General features: G+C 45.5%; 1 protein-coding gene across 1 annotated transcript in view; it reads right to left on the bottom strand.

Moving 5' to 3' along the window:
- Positions 1-4,361: 4,361 nt before the first annotated feature.
- The window catches only part of LOC126523377 (lysosomal acid lipase/cholesteryl ester hydrolase-like), a 59,438-nt gene continuing 42,233 nt past the window's right edge, over positions 4,362-21,566 (bottom strand). Inside the window, exons 7-8 of the mRNA XM_055066932.2 lie at positions 18,041-18,109; positions 4,362-4,716 (exon numbers count right to left, since the gene is read on the bottom strand). Coding sequence (XP_054922907.1) covers positions 4,405-4,716; positions 18,041-18,109 — 381 coding nt within the window. The 3' untranslated portion in view covers positions 4,362-4,404. The remainder of the gene's footprint in view (positions 4,717-18,040; positions 18,110-21,566) is intronic.

The following is a 21,566-nucleotide window of genomic DNA, read 5'->3' as shown; positions in this document are numbered from 1 at the left end:
GTGGTTTTCAACAGCTTCGCTCGACATCCGCTTTCGCAGGGCCGGGGTGCCGAGTCGTTTTTTTTATAATCAGGACGCTAACCAGTACTCTCTCTTAGAATTTAGTTGGCAAGGATGTTTAGGTAAGGCATTCACGGAGAAGCAAGAGCACGTAATTCATTTTTACTTATTCAGCAGTACCCTTAAAGAAGAATTACTAGAAGAATTACAATACCCTTGAAGGCCCTCAATGGAGGGTATTACAAGAAGGGGGAGGTGAACTGATATGGCTTATAAGTTATCGCGTAAACATATACAATTATACAGTTAGTACCGTTATATCTCACACATTAGATTGAAACTGTGCAAGTATATTACATAATTATCATGCGGTTCCAGGAGTGATTTGTAATATAAGCGATAAACAGCATGGTTAGTAATCAAGATAAATTTGTACATTATGGAGAAATATAGCTGGTTATTGTATCAGTGAAAAGCTGAGTTGACTGCAAAAAAAGAGAATGCTGAAAAAAGCCCCGGTGAATGAAAAAGCGCTCATTATCGCAAATTCAGACACGAAAAACTTAAAAATAAAGCATAGCCTACAAAACAACAAATGTAGAGCGTAAAATATTACAACGAGGAAGTACTAACAAATTGCCAATTTAGTGAGCGCAAGAACTCTATACAGGCAACGGAAAAACGTCAAACGAGACTTCAAGATTGAATCCCTACACAATTACTTTTTTGCAATTACATTTTTTAAGAGGCACGTTGTGTGATACGGACATTCAGATGGTGTATCAAAAACCAATTATCAAATATTTCAATAATTCGAATGCTTCATGCACCGGCAAAAGCCAGTGAAATTGCATAGTTTGAAATTTTGCTTGGAGCGCAGGAAAATCCACAACGCAAAAATTAAATATAGAATGGAAGCCCGGTTGACAGAGTATAGCCGATTTTTTTTTATTGTAAAACTTTATTTGTCCAACAGATGTAGGGAAGGCTTTAAGCCTTCCCACCTAGACGACGGCCAGAAGTCCTTGGACCCTAGCGGTCGACTGGCCGAGACCACCGCTACGATAGTATAGCCGAAAAATATTTTTCGGTTATGCTATGTCAACCGAGCTACCATTCTGTATTTAATTTGTGCCTTTTAGATTGTCCTTTGTTGCAAAAGAAATATCAGAACTTTGCATTTTTACTTGCGTTTGCCCGTGCCAAAAGCACTCGAAGTATTCAAACATTTAAAAATTGGCTATTCAGGCACATACACCACTTCACTGTCTGGCTATACACACCATTTGAACGACTGGATCATATAATTTGCCTTTAAAAATGTTGATTGATGCCTTCTAGCGCAGCTAGGGAGGAAAAAATAAATTCTTGACAAAATGCTAAACATTTTCATGCAACAAAAAATAAACGTGGTAAACGAGTTTTGAACTCCAACAAACACGTGAATTTTTTTTTCAGCTCTTCTTGGTATGATCAAAAAGAAGGTGGTTCATATGGCGTGAAACGACAAAGGAGTAAATGAAGCGCACAACATGGTTTTGCAAGGATTCTATAACAAAGTAGGTGAAGCATGCTGCAGGTCCCATATGGCAGATGCGTAATCAACGTTTGGACTAATTAAAAAAAATCAAGGCAAGTTTTCGAATGTCAACAGGAGCGTGTTGGAGGCTGTGTTTGAAGAGTTCTAATGAGCGGTTGGCACAGGCCAGCATATGGTTGACGTGGTAATGCCATAATAGGTCGGGTATCAAGTGCACTACAAGGTAGTTGTACGCTAAACTGTGTGGCTATTAAGTGTTTAATTACTTTTTATTCGGAAAATATAGTAAGTGGAAAGCATATTTTTGGTTTTAGAAAAAAAGCGCCTAAGCCACAAGGTGCACCGACCATTCAGTGCGCCAAGGTCTTTTTTTAAAGCCTTGTGGTTAGTGTCACAAGAAATGTAACGGTGAATCACGCGATCGCCAGAATCTCACGCGCGAAGAAACGCGAGAAGTCGTTTATACAGATGGGAAGAGAGAGAACGAGGAAGAGAAATGACATTGCCTTGAAACACTGCCTTGAGAGACAACAGCATTCGTGTAGACGACATAAGAACGTGGAACTTTGAGCACGCGACTGCACAGAATACAGAGCACGTTTACAGAAGAAGGTGCTGTACAAGCTGCGTATTCTTAAGTGTGCTCTCCAGTTACGCTGTGCTCCTGGGCATCGAACAACAACAAGAAAAGCAGAGAGTACGCACTGTGGTAAACGTTATTCGCACTAAGGATGCTGAAAAAAAGAAGAATTTAGGATGAGCAGCACGCTTGCCTGTGCGAAACCAAGTCTTTCTTGAGTTACGTCTGAGCGTACAACTTTGTCCGCTTTCTCGCCCTACGTCTCATGTGCGCTAGCTTTAATGTAATAAGCATTTGTTAGCTAGGTGTCGGATATCAATGTCGGAGTCCCTTAAAGTTTCCAAAAAGGGCTAATGCTTTAAAGTGAACTTTGCACTTCTTGCTGGCTTCCTATTCGCCGCACCCAAGACGCCACTCACCACAACTGTCAACGCCGTCCCAACATTTAGATGCCCAGTGGCAGGTCAGAGAGCACTGCCAGCTTCGTCGAGTCACTTCTGGCCTTCCGTCATCTGACTCCATGTTTTCTAATTTCACCAAACCACCGTTTTCCTTACCGTCCGGCACTGTGTTGTTCTGAACCTTCGGACCCAATCTGGTAATCTCACATGACACCATTATCTACAGCGCTAAACAGTTATGGACTAGGTAATGAGGTATTCCGGTAGCATAATATGCGAAGCCTCGGAAAGAAAAGTAAACGAAAAAAATGTTCCTCAATTTACTGGGTTCTGCAGCGGTCGTTCCATCACTACTACACAACCACGTAATAATTGCGGCGAAGAAAGCTCCGCTATGGACTTTGCGAGTTCATGAAGTTCCTTTTGAGGGTAACGTTAAGTATATCAACCGAAGGTATTAAATCCATTTTTCAGTGTTTGAGCTCGTAGCATCCGAGATGTTCAAGACACTGCAGCGCAGGCAGTGTAATTGCCTCGTCGCGGCTGAAGCAGACAAGTGTCCCGAAAGAAGTGCTCTCTTAGAACTCCCAATGCAATTTATGGGGTACGTACAATTGCATCGATTGTCGCAAAGAATTTGTTGAGTATAAATCCTGGAGCTGAAACCAGGTACGGGGATAACCGTCACCGAATAATACTGGGCAACACCGTCAGTGTATATTTCTGCCCGTTTTGCCTTACAAACGCACCACATGACAGAAATGCATACATGTAGCGATCAGGTAGCCGTATGAACTTCAGCTACCAAGATTTATTTATTGTGCACATAAGAAGTTATATAGACGTTTTGTATTTTGTTCCCATCGGCATGTGGTCACCACAGTCTGAAATAGAACCCGAGCCTTCACGTATTGCCTCAGGACAAACAAACAAACAAACAAGCTAACTAACTAACAAAGTGAGCAAGCAAGCAAGCCAAACGAGCCAAGCAAGCCCCCAAGCAAGCGAGAATTGGTAGCCCAACGCCATTCGCCTGAACCACCGGCGCCGCTTTCTTTGGCATCTGTAATGCACACACGTTTTATTCACTACTGAGAAATGTGACTACGACGGCAGACCAAGCATTACCATTGTACGACTACTGCGTGATGCTTCGTTGATAGTTGAATAACAAGCCCACAAACAATAACGCTAAGGACAACATAGGGGAAATTTCCCCATCCCCTTTCTTGGATGGGGGATGGGAAACGGCGCCGTCGTTACTCAATTGGTAGAGTATCGCACGCGTAATGCGAAGACATCGGCTCGTTCCCCACCTGTGGCAAGTTGTTTCTTCATCCATTTTAATTTCTATTACTTTCTCAGAACTTTAATTCATTTATTCAGTACAAGTAATTTCCCCTATGTTGTCCTTTGTGTCATTGTTTGTTGGCTTCTGATGATCTGATTAATAAAGATCGGGCCACGTCGGTCAACCCGCTTTCTTTTCGCTGGTAATTTGTAGCTTTTGTAGGCGCTTGCAGCTTACCTCGACGTTTGCGTGCACAGTGGCGGAATATTTTCTGTTAAGATCCTGCGAAGTATCGCAACGACTTCGGCAGAACCTACGTGCGCTCAAACTATATGAGCATCTAAAGCGTGCTAATCTGACCTCTCATATCCGCCCTTCTTCCTATAAAGAAAGAAATAAAGGAGGAGAGAAGAAAAGAGAGAATAGATCAAGGATTCCTCTATCTTTACGTTTCAGTCGCTTAATTACGTCCTGAACGCATTTTTAGGTATAGTGCGGTCCGAACTGTTAGTCAAGTTGCGATCAAGAAACGGCGCCTTTCTACCGAAAGAAAGATCAACAGAAGCCGTTCCCTTTATTCTCTTGCCCGAAATCAGGAATTTGGGGTTGGGTAGACAGCGTTCGTGGTTGTGGCCACGTCTTCTCCCAGCTGCTCTTGTTCGATCGGATATCCGGCCAGGAAATCCAGCAGGTTCTTGAACAGGTACTTCTTGCTCGCCAGGCCGATGAAAAAGTGCAGGTGCGTGAAGAAAGGGTCGCCGATGTACCACTCCCGCTTGACCCTGGCACCGAGTGCAGCTCGCAGCTCGCCCACCTCCCTCGGCGTCACGAACTGGTCGCCCTCGCTCCAGAAGATGCCCACGTCCGTGGTCACGCGCGACAGGTTGTACTCGGGTGGCTTGCGCTGGTGGCAAATGGTTTCGGGATGAGGCATGACAAAGTAGGTTTGCTATTATTCGATTTTAAATATTAGTATACACCAGCTGCCTTTTGACGGCCAAGGCAAGAGGGGTAACGAAAAGCACAAATTTCCATATTGAAGCCAGCGCGAAGCCACAAGTAACGAAATGTGGATGCCCACATATGCGTAGCTTTGCGATGTGAAGGGCATTAGAGGAAGAGAAAGGTGGTGAAGGTTTTTGAAGTGTTCGTTCTCGTCAGCACTGACATAATGAACGTAGTTCTCGTGTTAAGCAACAACAACCACACACACACACAAAAAAAACGTAGGTTCGGTTTCACATCCATCTGTCTGTACACCTAGCTGTAAAAGCAACATTTCAAAATTTATAAACAATGCCAACATGGGATAGAATGCAGCAACATCATCATCTTGAATATTTGACGGCTAACTGCTTAGGCCGCCTATCGTGTTGATAATGACGGATACTGTATATAGTGGCAGTATAGGAGTTCCACAAGTAAGGTAAAACGTTTATGAAAAGAAAGTTTCCAATTTTGTGATAGAGAAGATTCCAAGCTAACCGACGAAGAGCAGGCTACGAGACCGGAACTGAGGCTACACAGCGTGCATAAATGTTTGCTGCGACTATGTGATGTCTCGTTATTAGTTTACCGTTACACATGCACGGTAACGCATGATGGATGTGTGCACACTAAACATGTTTCAGATATTCTTATAGAAACTTCTCCACTCAAAAAAAGGAAGACAACCTGAAAGCTTCCTACAAAAAAAAAGTAATGCCGCAAAGTGTTCGTGCCACATCCCTCTGGGCTTACTTCCTGTCCTGCCCTCACTGTAATGTTGCAGTGAATCATTCCATATCAGCGCCGTCCTGGATCTATAAAGGACCTGATCAGGCGATAAGCAATGATGCTTATTCCCTCTCTACATCAGGTGTGTGCGAACAGCGACTTTGAAGGAATCAAATGCGAGTAGTATCGGAAGCAAATCAGATCAAATAGTTTGTACTTTTTGAATAGCTCGAGCAATGAAAATTCAATTCCCTACTTAATACAGAGCAATCTACACATCCTAATATATTCACAGCGTAAGCAAGCTTCTGTAATTAGCCTCAAAATTCCAAAGCATTGCTACTTGAAAGCTCAAATAAAGCGCTGAAAAGAAATATGCAGTTTGTTCGCACACTCAGGCCTCTTAGTAAGTGCAAGAATAGTGGTTTAGTCGGAAATGTACGGCATACTTAGTGACGTATAGCACGCTCTGCGCTTTTGCATCAATTTTATAATTGGTCGTCCGTAGTTGATAGTTTGAAATATTTGAAAACTATTCAAGAAACGCTTGTGTTTAGGAACAGTCACTATATATAATTAGATTCTAAAACCTAATTCAGTTTGACGATATTCGACCCGTCATCCGAAAGATTCCAGCGCTATTACACCCCGTATAGTGCAAGCCTGAAATTTCAAGAGTACAGCTGTAAAGCTCATGCAATGAAATTAGCAATTCACAAGCAGAAATTCACGCAGCCTCCTGTATTGCGAGTGCGAGTCGCAACAGGCAGAATTTTGTAAAAGTATAATGGCTTCTTCTCCACCATTCTCGATTAGCGCTTTTCACCGCAAGGCGCTAGGACATCTAATTACGCAAGAGAACTGCACGTTACTCTCAAACAATCATTTCATTGTACTGATAGTATCGCATAAGAAACCAGCAATGTGCAGGCCTTTGTAGCACTCTCATCATCATTGTCGTCATCATAATGTTTTTGACTTTCCAATACTTTCATTCCAAGAGCTTCGAACGACGTAATCGAAGGCTGCACAACATAAATGATACGCTGCAGTGCAATGCACATTGACACATTTTACATTGCAATCATTCTAATACACAAATATATAGCATATTAGGCTATTAGCATGGGGATTGGTGCATTTCTATTAGACAAATATACAAAGCCTAGCGGGATCAGAGACCAATACGACTGGACCAACCGTTTGTGTTAGTCAAGTAGGTGTATTACTGTTAGCTCTACCAGGTGTATTAGGTCATTCATGTCGACTTGCAAGTGAATTGGGAAACTTCAGCTTCTGCTTGGGGAACTGTGTGAACAGCGAATGGCTTCACTATTTCATTTCCATTATGCTCCTTGAGGTTTGCAACTCATAAGCTAAATAATAATTTTGCCCACCGGTGGCCTCATTGGTAATCTTAAAAGGACACTAAATGAAAATATTAGGTAGAGCTATATTGAAAGATTAGGCGTCTTTACAAAAAATTCTCTATTCGTACCGAAATGAGAGCTTTTGTGAGCGAGAAAATGGCAACAGCAATGGAAAATTGGAGTGGTTCCTTCTATTTTGGACTATGGCACCTCTCAAATGACGTCAGCACTGGCTTACTGACACAGAACCGCATACAGCAACCTCACAAGGTGGGGTAGGGGGGAGGTTCGTCAACAACATCGTTTTTCACTGGCGATTCTAATTTAGGAGAAGCAGCGGCACCTTCAGTGGAAACTTGTTAAGCGACAAAATGGCATATTAGCAGACCGAAAACGAGTATAGACTTCTAAGCCTACTGATACACGGTTTAATACATGGCTTCCCCTTAAGCGTCGCTTTAATATGTAGGGGTTATGTACGCCGATTGAAACCCTGTGTTGCCAAAACTGTGTCCCAGTATTTGGTGCGCTGTGGTCTTCAAAATGACTTATAACCTTCGTTTGAAAACCCTTTGCATGACTCACGAACATTCGTATTAGCCTAATGGGCACCACCCAAGGACTAATACGTAACCCATCGACAAATTTCTGCGAGGTATATATATATATATATATATATATATATTGACGCGTGTATTCTATGCAGACGACGACGACGACGATGGGAGCACTAGCGGACTCCGCCTATGGTGGGTCAGAGTGAGATTGGTCGATGACGAAGAAGACGTGTCTCTGCTCTGTTTGTTTTTGAACAGATTTTGAGCGTGAACAGTCGGTTCACGCTCGTGGAGTCGTTCGGATCGCAACAGTGAGCTTTCGGGGTTTTGGCTAAGTGTCGGGCGGATTTAGTCCAGCTTTGTAGATACCAAGCAGGGTTTTAAGATAAATTTACATTGCCTGCTACGGCGATAGAGCCACAAATGTCTAAATGTTCTCCAGGGGACGGCTCGGGGCGATCTCCGCCCTGGTCGGCCTCGCTACCACCTGATAAAATGCCTCTTGAAGCTTTCTTTCGTAGTGGGGTGAGCAGCATTCCTGTGGCGCTGGTGCCTCTGCATGGAGGAGCCATCCGGCTCAACAACCCGAAGGCAGTGCAGGCGGAACTTCAGGCGGCAACGCATCACTACTTGCACATCACTGATGTGCGACAGTTTGGCAGAGGTGGGATTGTTTGCCGTTCGCCAGACCAGGCCTGTGTGTACGACTTACTTAAGTGCTCATCATTTGGATAGATGCAAGTGAGTGCCTTCATTCCCCCGCATCTTGCCTGCACTAAGGGAATAGTTCGTGGTGTAGACTCCTCCTTAAGTCCGACAGAGACTCTAGAAAAGCTCTCCGCGGCTGAAGTAATTGCTGTTTACCGGTGCAACAGAATGGTGGACAATACACGCGTCCCTACTGAGTCAGTAATTGCCACGTTTGCAGGTACGTCTTGCCCTACAGAGATAAAAGTCTGGCCTCTAATATTCAGAGTGGACCCGCTTGCCTCGCGTCCATTACAATGTCGAAATTGTTGGCGCTATGGTCACAGCATGGGTGGTTGCAAATCCAGCATTCGTTGTTGCGTCTGCGGCGGGAGCCATTCCGCTAGTAATTCATTATAAAATATGAAGACGCCAAATAAACAGACACACACAAGAGAAGAGAACGGGACAGGGCGCCACTCGCAACTCGCGAGTTGCGAGTGGCGCCCTGTCCCGTTCTCTTCTCTTGTGTGTGTCTGTTTATTTGGCGTCTTCATATTTTATAATGAACAGCTACCAACTAGCCCAACAAGAAGTGCTTTTAAGATACCGCTAGCAATTGCTCGGCCGAGTCGGACTCTTGCTGCCTCTGCGGTGGAGCCCACAAAGCTGATTACTCAAACTGCCCTGCGAGAACTCAAGAAGTCCAAATAATGGAGGTTATGGACAAAAGGCGCTGCTCACGTCAAGAGGCAATTGCGGCGGTAAAAGAAAGAGCCCATGGTTATGCGAGTGTGACAGCACGAACCCAAGCTGTCGTTGATGGAAGCCTGTCAGAGGTAATCGCACAAGCTATTGAAAAGTCTATGGCTAAAATTATGGAGCGCATAGTAGAAAGCGTCACGGAATGCTTCAATGGACTGGTTACCTCAAGGTTAGAAAAATTATTACCGAGTGTTACTGCCCTGCCATCATGCTCTGACATGAATGCTTGTTTAACCCATTCTCAGGAAAATGGAGCAATTGCGTCCGCAACCCATATAGAGCATGTCAGGTCTGTCGCAGGTACCTCAACCAAGGCAACTAATAGCCCAGACAACCCTGATTATCCAGATACCTCAAACATGGAAATTGACGTGAGGGCACATAAAAGGAGGTGTTCTCCCCTTGAGGCTACCACTTCACACTCAGTTAGTAAATCCAAGAAAATCCTCCCTGAAGTCAACCCGAAAGGTAATATATTAGAGGAGGCTGTGGCCTCTGCGGTGCTCTCATCACTGGAAGGTAGATGAGGGTATTGCAGTGGAACTGCAGATCAGTATTCGCTGCTTCTACAGACTTAAACGTTCTATCGTCTCAAATTTCTCCAGATGTAATTTTACTGCAAGAAACCTGGTTATCCCCTGAAAAACAATTTTCTCTGCGCAATTTTAGGTCCTTTCGCCTAGATCGCCCATCGAGAGGTGGGGGACTGTTAATTATGGTCTCAAGCAAGTTTTGCCACAGGGCAAATATATCATTCCAGCTGATGTCTCCAGAGTGTGAAATTATAGCAGTAGAAATTACTCTCCCTGGCAGTAGGCCTTTCTCATTAGTCAATATATACTTTCCCTCGGGTGTGCAGGATACACACCCACTGGACTCGGTTATGGCGAAATGCGGTAAAGATATAATTTTGGCAGGTGACTTCAACTCTCATCATGTATCATGGGGATCCAGGACAGACCCGTGCGGAAAGCGTCTATGGGACTGGGCAATCACAAATAACTTTTCGTGTCAAAATTCGGGATCAGTTACGTTTCTTCGCGGACAGTTCATATCTGTGCTGGATCTTACATTTTCAGGTCCAGGTATTCCCACATCCGCATGGGAAACTGTGAATGTGGGGACGACAAGCGATCATTTGCCTGTTGTGTTTGAAGTGGTATGTCCGCAGTCCACCGTGCAGGCTCGAATCCACTCTTTTGTGGATTACCGTACATTTAAAAATTGCTTGCGGACTACTTTCAAATCAATTGAAAGCCGAGGATATTTGCTCAATAATTGATACTTCGCGCAAAAGATCAGAGTTCCAGTTAAAGGCATGTAAAAACACTGCTGCTACAAATTGGTGGAATGACGATTGCTCGCGGGACTACAAGCGACGCAAGGCTGCATGGAAACAACTCATGCATAACCAATCTCCGAAAAACTGGAAAAACTATAAATTTATTGCTGGAACATTTAAAAGAACGGTAGGTAAGGCAAAAGACGATTACAATGTCCGACATTTCGAATTCCTTTCGAAAGCAAATAATAAGCGTGCATTATTTCGGTTTTTAAGATCCCAAAAAATGATTCCACGCCCCTTGAACTGGGAGTCGGTAGTTTTAACCACAAGTGAAAAAGCTGACTCCCTAAATGTAATCGCGCAAGGGTTAGAGACCCGCTTCGCTACCTCTCTTCCCTTCTCTCCTTACGCGCAGGGCACTTCAGAAAATTTCGAAGAGTTTTCCATGGCAGAATTATCCCAAGCCGTTTCCTGTTTACCAGCTGCAGCCCCAGGTCCCGATGGAGTCACTACCAAGATGATTAAACTTCTCTTTGAAGTCGCTCCTAACGGCTTGTTAGATACCATAAATTACTCAGTACAATATGCATGGTTCTCTCCTGTGCGGAGAATTGCGAAGGTGATTCCTCTGCTGAAAGACCAAACCAAAGGGTATGTCCTAGACAATATTCGGCCTATTTCTCTAACATCAAATTTCGTAAAATTAATAGAAAGATTAATAAACGCACGTATGGTTCAGTTTGTGACCACAAGAGAATTATTGAGCCCCTGCCAAATTGGATTTAGACCAGGGATGTCCATTTGGTGCGCACATATCGACCTAGAAAGCCGAATTCAGTTGGCTCGTTACCAAAAACAATATGCTGCCCTAGTCACATTAAACATTTCTAAAGCATACGATAGTGTGGAATACCCTTTATTAATAAAGAGGATGCAGGATATTGGATTGCCAGACTATTTCGTGACGTGGACTGCAGAGTTCTTGCAGGGCAGGGAGTTTTACTGTGCACAAAGCGGAATTTCATCGGGAAAATTCAGACAAACACGCGGGGTTCCTCAAGGGGCAGTTTTGTCCCCGCTGCTGTTTAACATCCTACTCAGCTCCATTCCTCATCATCAAAATGTAAGCACGTACGTTTACGCTGATGATATAGCGTTTTTTGCATCAGCAAGTGATATTCAGTCACTGTACGATTGCTTACAGGAATACTTATGCGAGCTAGAAGCATGGCTGGACAATATTCGCTTGTCCCTTAATGTGAATAAGAGTGCCGTTCTTGTCTTTCCCCTACAAGACCCAGTTACTATATCCCTTTCATACCGTCACTCCACTATCCCACAAGTGCAAAAGGTCAAGTACCTTGGAATTATGATGGTAACCTTGATTGGCGTCAGCATATTGAACATATAACTTCAAAAACTTCTCGTGCAATGGGGATATTACGAAGGATAAGTAATTATCAATGGGGCATGCGCAGAGACACACTCATAATGATTTACCGCATGTACATTCGACCTATACTAGAGTTCGGTTGTGTGTTATTCTCCGGCGCCGTGGCTTACAAGCTACGCCCACTGGTTTTGCTTGAACGGGAAGCGCTTCGCTTATGTCTGGGGCTACCAAAGTTTGTAGCCAACGCTGTGCTCTACAAGGAAGCACGATTACCTTCCCTTGAAATGAGATTTAAAATACTTACCGTTCAAACAATTATAAGGCTCTATGAATCCCCACTAAGAAGATCCCAGTCCATCTTCATCAAACAACGAGTCTAATTTTTTGGAGTCAGATGGCCACGGTTTCACACGCCACAAGTCATTGTATCGCAATCGTTATTGAATCCGTTAGACGGAAATATATATAATATAATCACGGAAAACAACATCTCAAATTCACTAGTTATTACTTATGATGACCTATACCCAAATAATGCAAAGCAGCTTCCCTCGCATATTCTTAACGGCTTACTCCAGGATCACTTGAATCAACTCCACACTAACGTAATTATAGCAACGGATGCTTCGCAGAGTGAAGAAAAGGCAGGAGTTGGAATCTTCTCATCATCATTGGACTGGTCTTTTTCTATTCGGCTTCCCGACTTCACTCCAATATACCTAGCGGAATTCCTAGCTGTTGTCCTAGCTTTACGAAAGCTACAATCTTTCTGGTCAACGGCGGTAATAATCACAGATTCTTTGTCGCTGTGCACCTCACTGCTCCCGGCGAGACACACATATTGAAAACTTTGTACTCACTGGCTCCAAGTCATTTGAGAAGTTTACGATTAATATGGGTACCTGGGCACAAAGGCATATTTATGAATGAGGTGGCAGACAGCTTGGCCAAGGCTTCTATCAGCGGCCCAGTGCTTCCCCTTCTTTCAACGATGGGCTTTATCACGTCCGCCAGGTTCAGAAGATACATCCTTTTAACATCTCAATCGAACCTCAAATCATCCTTGGAACTACGCCACTTACAATTCCCTTGGAGCAGGAAGTTTTGCAAAACAAGACAAACAGAAGTTTCATTAACGAGACTACGTTGTCGAGTCCCAGCTCTAAATTCTTGCATGCACCGATCTGGTCTGGCAATGTCCCCATTGTGCCATTTTCGCAATGCATTAGAGACGATTGAGCACTACCTACTGGAATGCCGGCGTTTCTCCTCCATGAGAAAAATGACATTAGAAATTACAGTGCGACAGCTTGGCCTGCAATTCAACACTTCGGTAGTACTGTCTTTCGGAGCGTCTGTGCTTGGGCACTCACACAGGAATGTGTGCTTCGCCTTAGAAAAATTTATTATTGAATCAAACCGATTTCATTGATGACCGTATTATTCTATTCATTCCTCCTCTATTGCCTCATTGATATCTTATAGATAATTTTTTATTTCCTCTACGTAGCATGACAATCTACTGAACCGTTTCGATTTTCCCTCACCTAAATTCATGTAACAAAATTTTAGATTTTTACCTCCATTTTCTGAACAAATAAGCAAAGTCTGCCCGACTCTTGGCCAATCCCCGCGAGTGCGTAAGCGCCAATCTCATCAAGGACATCATCATCATCATCAGATTGTCCTGTTGTTCGTGCAGAACGTCTCCCTGTGTTCTGTCCGCGTTGTACCGCGACACTGGTGGAGGTGCGGGGTACTGACCGCGTCTGATGCGTCGGAGTCCTTCTGGGAGTCGGTCATCTAGCCCGGACGCACTATTGCCAGTTACGACACCGGTGCATCGCTTTAGTCGTCGACTGCTAGGCCTTGCCCCGGAGTTCTCCGCTCTTCAACCACCTCTCTCCAGGAGCTGCACACATTCCGCAATGACCGAAACCAGTCCAACACAAGCACCCCAAAGCAGTCGGTTTCCCAATCCACAACAGGTAACCGTTCTGCATCCGCTGGTTCCCGATCGCTATCGCAGAGCAGTCTTCGAAGATATTGAAGACCGGCTGGACAAGTATGAACGCGTCGCACAGATTAATCAGTGGACCGAGCAGCAAAAGCTCTCCCACGTCTATTTCGCCCTTGACGACACTGGCCGTACTTGGTTCGAGAACCGCGAAGGCAGCCTCACGAGCTGGCATGACTTTCGGCAGAAGATCACCGATACCTTTGCGAGTGCCGACCGACGCGACCGCGCCCAGCAAATGATGGAGCTTCGCGTGCAACAACCTAATGAGTCGGTCACAATGTTCGCTGAAGACATGGCCCGCCTCTTTCGTAGAGCCGACCCGAAGATGACCGAAGATAGGAAGTTGCGCTACCTCATGCGAGGTGTAAAAGAGCAGTTGTTCGCGGGGCTTGTGCGCAATCCGCCAGTCACTGTTACTGAGTTTATCAAAGAGGCTACGGCTATTGAGCGGGCTCTTCATCAAAGATGCAGGCAATACAATCGACTGTCCACCAGCACTACAATCAATGCCGCCGCAGTGACTACCGAGTATCAGAACTCCTTGCGTGAGTTGGTCAGAGAGCTCATCAGAGAGGAAATTCAAAAGATCCTGACACCGACACTAGATAGACCCGTCGCGTCAATCGCCGAAGTGGTGCGTGATGAAATCTGGCATCACCGATCTTCAAGACCACCAGAGACCCCTGAGTTACGCCGCTGCTGTCCGATATCCACCACCGGTTGCAACCACATCACCGTACCAACAGCCTCCGACAGCCGCTCCTTGGTCGTCGCCGCAAGAGGAGGCTTCGAGGCGCGCAGCCGTTATGCCGCTTCAGTCATACCGCCAGCCGTCGTTCGCCGCGTCTTGGTCACCGCCGCAAAACGACGCTACGGGACGGCCGCAACTTCGGAGAACCGACGTATGGCGCACTGTCGATAGGCGCCCACTCTGTTTTCACTGCGGAGGCGCCGGCCATATTTCGCGTCATTGCTGGCATCGTGACACATCATTTCGACCTCTTCGTCCATCGTACTATGGTCGACGGGCAAATGACGACGCCATGCTACGCCGCGACGACGCTGCTTTTCAGGGACCCCCAATAGCGCACCCGAGTGACGAATCCATGCCCAATGATCGGTCCGATTTCGGCCGTCGATCGCGCTCTCCAACTCCTCCACGTCAAATGGCTTCATCTACTGGACATACTTTTGCGGAGCTCCGAGGACGAAGGTCGCCCAGCCCCCGTCGGCGAAACTGAAGGCGGCGACCTCTGGGGGCAAGGTTGCAGGCCCGCCGCAAGACACTGCAGAACGACGTGAAGGCGATAAACACTGAAGAAATTGTGAGCGCCAACATTGATGTTTTCGTGGACGGGCAACCGGTGACAGCGTTAGTCGACACTGGTGCCGACTTCTCTATAATGAGTCAGGAACTCGTCCTCCGCCTGAAGAAAGTGAAGACGCCATGGACGGGACCTCACATAAGGACGGCAGGCGGCCAATTACTGATGCCTACTGGAAGATGTACTGCTAGAGTTAACATCGGGGATTCTTCTTTCGTGGCCGCTTTCATCGTCCTTCCTGTATACTGCGAAGATTTGATTATTGGAATGGACTTCCTAATAGAATATGGCGCCGTAATTAACATTCCGGACCGCATGGTGACGTTTTATAAGAGCTCGGGTTTAGTCCATTGTTTATCGCCGCAGCACAACTGCTTTCGTCTAACAAAAGACGACGTCGTCATCCCCCCTCGATCGTGTGCCCTTGTTTCAGTAGCATGCGACATACCGTTTCGTTGCGAAGGAGTTGCCGACCAAATAACCTCGTTGTTGTTTACTCCCGGTATCTCGGTCGCGCGAGGAATCGTGAATGTCACCGACGGGCGCACAAACCTGTTGCTAACAAATTTTAGCACAGAGCGACGGCACCTTCTCAAGGGCACAGCTGTGGCTTATTTTGACGGCATTGCGGATGTTCGTGGCTGCTGTTCACTACTCGAAGAAGCGCCTACGCTAGACCCAGCTCCTGCACTTGACGTTAGCACTGCTTTGTCGGAGCACGAACGCGAGCGGCTTCTTACGCTATTGGCCAAGTTCAAAGACTGTTTTGCGTCGACGTCCAGCGTCGGTCGGACGCCTCTGACAAAGCACCGAATAATTACAGAGGATACGGTAACACTAATTCACCAAAATCCATATCGTGTGGCACCTAGAGAACGTGAAGCCATACAACAACAAGTGACACAAATGCTTGAAGATGACGTGATCCAACCATCAACAAGTCCCTGGGCATCTCCTGTAGTTCTAGTCAAGAAAAAAGACGGCAGCTTGCGTTTCTGTGTGGACTACCGAAAGCTAAATAAGGTGACAAAGAAAGACGTATACCCGCTTCCCCGTATAGATGATTCACTCGACAGGCTTCGACAGGCACGTTACTTCTCTTCAATGGACTTAAAAAGCGGATATTGGCAAATCGAAGTAGACTCGAGAGACCGTGAAAAAACTGCTTTCGTGACGCCAGATGGCCTATACGAATTTAAAGTCTTGCCTTTCGGTTTGTGTTCTGCCCCTGCTACGTTCCAACGCCTCATGGATACTGTACTTTCGGGTCTGAAGTGGAAAACCTGCTTAATATATCTCGACGACGTCATCGTGTTCTCCGCCACGTTTGAAGAACACTTCGAACGGCTTGAAGCGGTTCTGCAGTCCATACGGTCCGCCGGCCTCACCCTGAAGCCGCAGAAGTGCCACTTTGGCTTCGAGGAACTGCAGTTTCTCGGTCACGTCGTCAGCCACACAGGTGTCCGGCCGGATCCTGAAAAATTGCAGCCGTCGCACAGTTTCCCGTACCATCCGACAAAAAGGCTGTCAGGCGCTTCCTCGGCCTCCGTGCCTATTACCGACGGTTTATTGCAGACTTTGCGCGCATTGCGTCGCCGTTAACTCGCCTGACGAGAGACGACGTTGCTTTTGTATGGGGCGACGAAGAGCAAGGTGCATTCAACGACTTGCGGCAACGTCTCCGGACACCTCCAGTGCTTGCTCACTTTGATGAGACCGCTCCTACATTGTGTCTCTGCTCTGTTTGTTTTTGAACAGATTGTCCTGTTGTTCGTGCAGAACGTCTCCCTGTGTTCTGTCCGCGTTGTACCGCGACAATATATATATATATATATATATATATATAGTGGCTATATTAAACCATAGCACTTTCTTATAGAAAAGTATGAGCGTAGTGAACGTGGTGTCCTTGCAGGTAAGTTCTTCGACGGGGCGGACATACTTTGCCGCTAATAACACGGATATAGTAATACTGATTATCACAACAAAAACATTATCTTTTTTATTTGGACCTCGGTGGTGGGGGGTACTAGCGCCTACATGGCCAATTTGGAGGCAGTCACATTTTAATACGCCCCTCATTCTTTAAAACATCTTGAATATAGCACCAAATCCAAGAAATTAGTTATCAAATTTCAACCCTCAATTCATGGAATATGGAAAGCGAGGAAGCCGTGAGCGCAAAAAAGGCGGTCTCGTTGTCATATCCGACGCAAACGCCCCTTGACGACACGTTTTGCATGGTAAGCACCTGCTGCAACGTGCTGTATCAGTATTCGCCGCGACATGTCGTCACAGAAACTTCGTCTCGCACTTCGTCACGGGGCGTTACCATCTGACTTGGCTGCGGCGTGCACTGGGTTTCGAGACTGCTTGCATAGAGCCTTGAAATTCGAATATGAATATTTCGAACAATTTTTGACACTATTTAGGCGTATGAGTGCATTAATATAAGACTGCCTACAAATTGCTATTAAATGAACTGCCTCCAAGCTCTAGCACAAAAGTTATACAACAATTTTTCGTTGAATGTTGTTCAGATACATTATGAGCGGCAAAGTTTCTCCGCCTCGCCGAAGAACTTATCCGCAATAACGCCACGTCTGCTACGCTCATAGCCCCTTCATAAAAAGTCTTTATAATCTAATAAAAAACTCCATGTATATATTTATATATATATATATATATATATATATATATATAGTGAGAAATGCTGCATGTGTAACTTGCTTGCGACCCTTTTTTATTTCCTTGGTGCTCTGTGCCGTAAAACCCTCTGTGATTTTCAATGATATAATTTCGTTTTTGGCATCATGCTAGTAGTTTTTTCTCATTTGAAAGAAGAATACAGTTTAGTTTTTTTGTGTAGCAATTACTTTCAATGGGAAGTATTACCCATAGAAAGTAGTTCTTCAAAGCGTAACAGGGCAGCACGAGAAAATGACGTCGATGAAAGAAAGGACGCACACAGGACAGGCGCCCGTCCTGTGTAGATTGCTATCATCGTCCATGCATTTTCGCGCTGCTCCATTATGTGTTCAAGTATGCACCAACTAGCCCAACCAAGAGCTTTACCAAACGTAGTTGAACGCAGAGTGTCAAGTTCTCACCTGTCCATACACTTCCAGGTTCTTCGATGACCCGTAGTCGAACTTTTGAGGCCGCTTTGATCCTACAAGCTGTTGCAAAAAAAAAGCAACAGAAAGTAACTGAATCACTGATTTAGTTGCATCTGTACATTCGAAATGGGCACCAATGTCCAATTTAGTCCACCGACCGAGGTAGCTCAATGGCTATATTGTTGCACTGCTTAGCACGCGTTATACACCGCATCTAATTTAATTTAACTCGAGTTTCTCCAACATATTTCCAGCTTTTTTAGTTTTAACCTTATACATTTACCTTAGTGCAGTGCATAGTACTTGACTTATTGATCTTCCGTTACATTGGAATGGTAACCAGTGCCTTCCCTATGTTTCCAAATTCATTGCTCTCGTTTTTTCTATCCAACTGTGTGTGGTCTCAACTGCACTTTGTTTCCATGGTATCCACCCTCTTCCTAATACCTTTAAATGCTCCGTGGACAGATGAACCCGTCAGGAGGTCGTAAACTAGAAGTGACAATGAAAATCATGTGTTATTGTAAAACGATTCGCATACGTTATAAGGCACATTCAGTTTGAACGGCTATCCGAAATAAATTTTAATGCAAGGAAATTCTCCCAACAAGTGTTCCAGTACAGTCGCGTGCGTGTTTGCTGCTACACCACTGGGTTTTCGTTTAGCGGGCTTCCTGTTAAGGCTTTTGACAGCAGCGGTCTACATTTGGCAACTATATCAATTCGGTCGCCGTATTCCGGGCACCCTGACACTTGTAATAGTCTGGATTATGACTTCTTGGGCACTTGGACTGCTTTGAAAATTCAGCCATGGGGCCCACATATGTGGATAGGCACGCCAAAACTCCCCGAACTATGAAAGACGATTAATGCTGGTGTCTATTTTAAACAAGCTGAAGATGCAAAAATTATGTTAGAACTAAATTATAACACACACACACACACACATACACACACACACACGCGCAAACAAATTCTAGCAACTATCCATTTGGGAAGTGTCCATCCTTGAGCGAAACTTTGTAGGAAAGGCGCAGTGAGTTCACAAAGAAGGAAGCAGCGCAAGACAGCTAGCCGAGGTTCGGACCCGGCACTTCCAGACAATATTTATATATATATATATATATATATATTATATTCAATAGGACACATTGAACAACACATGCGTGTTCTCCGTTCAACGCATGACAATATCCTGTCCTGCTTGAACACCAACAGCATACTGCTGGAGTTAGAATAAAAAAGAAAAGAAATAAAGAATGCTTCTGCAATGTGAGCGCGCTGAGCTGAGCACGGAAATGATGTAATTGCAAATCAAAGCTTACAGCGCACTCCTCAATTCCAGCCCACGCCGTGGCTTCACAATGTCTATGCTAAGCATGAGGCCGCAAGTTCAATAGGCGGACGCATGGCTGCCGCATTTCGATGGGGTCAATTGCCAAAGCGCCCGTTCACTTAGATTTATTCCCTTCGAAGAACGACATATAGATTTGAAAAATCTCTTGAAATTCTTTGAGTGGTAGGGGTAAATTATTTGCTTAGAAATAGGTTTAAAGAATTTTCACTTTCACGCACATAGCCGTTTATTTGAACAAAGTAGAACTAATTTATCCCATTGACACCAAATAGTCGTTCAAAAAGTGGGGCCTGCGTGTGCCATCGAACCTCTTGGGTCTCAGCGTAAATTTTTTACTAATTGGTTACTTATTCAAATAATTTTGGCGCCCAAAGGCACTATAGAAAGGAATGGGGAAAATGTCAAGACGTGCAGCTAACAGCAAAAAATTACAAGGCATCTTGTAAAGCGATCTTGAACCCGTGGTCATCAGTTATGCTATGTTAGGACAATGAGTCGTGGTGTGGCGAGAAACTCACATGTTTTTACATTTAGTTGTATTAAGTGTCACGAGCCATTTACTGCACCATTTACGGGACCCTTTCCGACGTCAACATCCGGAAAAAAGTAGTGCGTCGTGGCGATGGACTATCTCGCCCGCTTCCCTGAAACGAAAGCTCTGCCGAAAGGTAGAACTTTCATCGTCGGGAACATCCTGCTGCGACATGGCGCCCCAGAAGTCCTCATCACCGACAGAGGAACGGTCTCTACAGTGGAGCTCACCCAAGCCATTTTTCAGTACAGCCAGACAAGCCACAGGAGGACAATTCCATTCCACCCGCAGACGAATGGTCTTACGGAGCGCCGGAATAAGACCCTCGCCGACATGCTAGCAATGTACGTCGACGTCGAACAAAAGACCTGGGATACCGCCCTGCTGTACGTAACATTCGCTTACAACACGGCGGTGCAAGAAACCACACAGATCACGCCGTTTAAGCTGGTTTACGGCAGCAACCCGATGACGACGCTCGACGCCATGCTGCCGCACGTCATTGAGGAGGAGAATCTTGACGTCGCGACCTTTCTCCAGCGCGCCAAAGAAGCCCGACAGCTCGCCCGCCTACGGATCAAGAACCAGCAGCATACCGACTGCCAACACGACAACCTCCAACGACGCTTCGTCGAGTACCAGATCGGCGACCCGATACGCCGACGAGGACTCAGTGAGAAACTACTGCGACGCTATTTCGGGCCCTAAAAGGTCATCCGACGTATTGGCGCACGGGACTATGAGGTCGTGCCGGACGGCATTTCGCATTCACAGCGGCACCGCGCACCATCTGAAGTGGTCCACGTGGTGCGCTGTAAACCCTTTTACGGATGCTGACGAACTTCCTTATTTTGTTGTTTTCTTTGCTCCGAATGCTTTTCTTTATTACTTTCGTTTGTTTGCAGCATCGGCTCGATGCTTTTTAAGAAGGGAGTATTGACACGTGTACTTATCTTTATCGAGCGACCACGTGTCGCCGCTTAACAAATGTTATCGCACAGCGCGGGACGCGCCTGCATGTATCCGAAGTTCCTGGAAAGTTATCGATGCTTCTATACGCTGTCTGTTGTCGCCGAACCTTGTGTTATCTGATTTCATCGCGTGGCTCGAATGGTGTAGAACTTTGTGGAAGGCACGCGGGTCCCAACGATTAGTCTGGAACATTCGATGACAGCTGTATAAAGCGGACGCGCTGGACCCGCTGATGAGATTTCGACGATCGCCGACCGTGTTCGCCGCTATCATTGTGGTATAAGTGTAGCCTCTTTTGTGGGCACAGGTTCGCCCAATAAAGGTTAGTTTTGCCGTTCACAGTACTGCTACTGCGTTCTTCAACGTCACCACCACGTGACAATATGAACAACTGTCTCTGCCAGTTCTTAGCCTTACATTGTACTTCTGCAACTTCCGCTGACCAGTGTGGAATACTGTTACAATATTGAGAGCGAGGTACAGCTAAGTATTGCCTCCACTGAATAGCGGCAAAGTGGGTTGGCATCGTACAACAAAGACCAAATCAAAACGAGAACCCTGAACCATTCTCAAAAGTTACTGCTGCACCAGAAGCTGAGCAAAACTGTTGCGTTATGGCAAGGGCATTCTCTTATCTGTTCTTATCAGCACAAAAG

Source organism: Dermacentor andersoni, chromosome 6, assembly GCF_023375885.2.
Source record: "Dermacentor andersoni chromosome 6, qqDerAnde1_hic_scaffold, whole genome shotgun sequence".
NCBI lineage: Eukaryota > Metazoa > Arthropoda > Arachnida > Ixodida > Ixodidae > Dermacentor > Dermacentor andersoni.
This window is presented reverse-complemented; position numbering and strand designations above follow the sequence as displayed.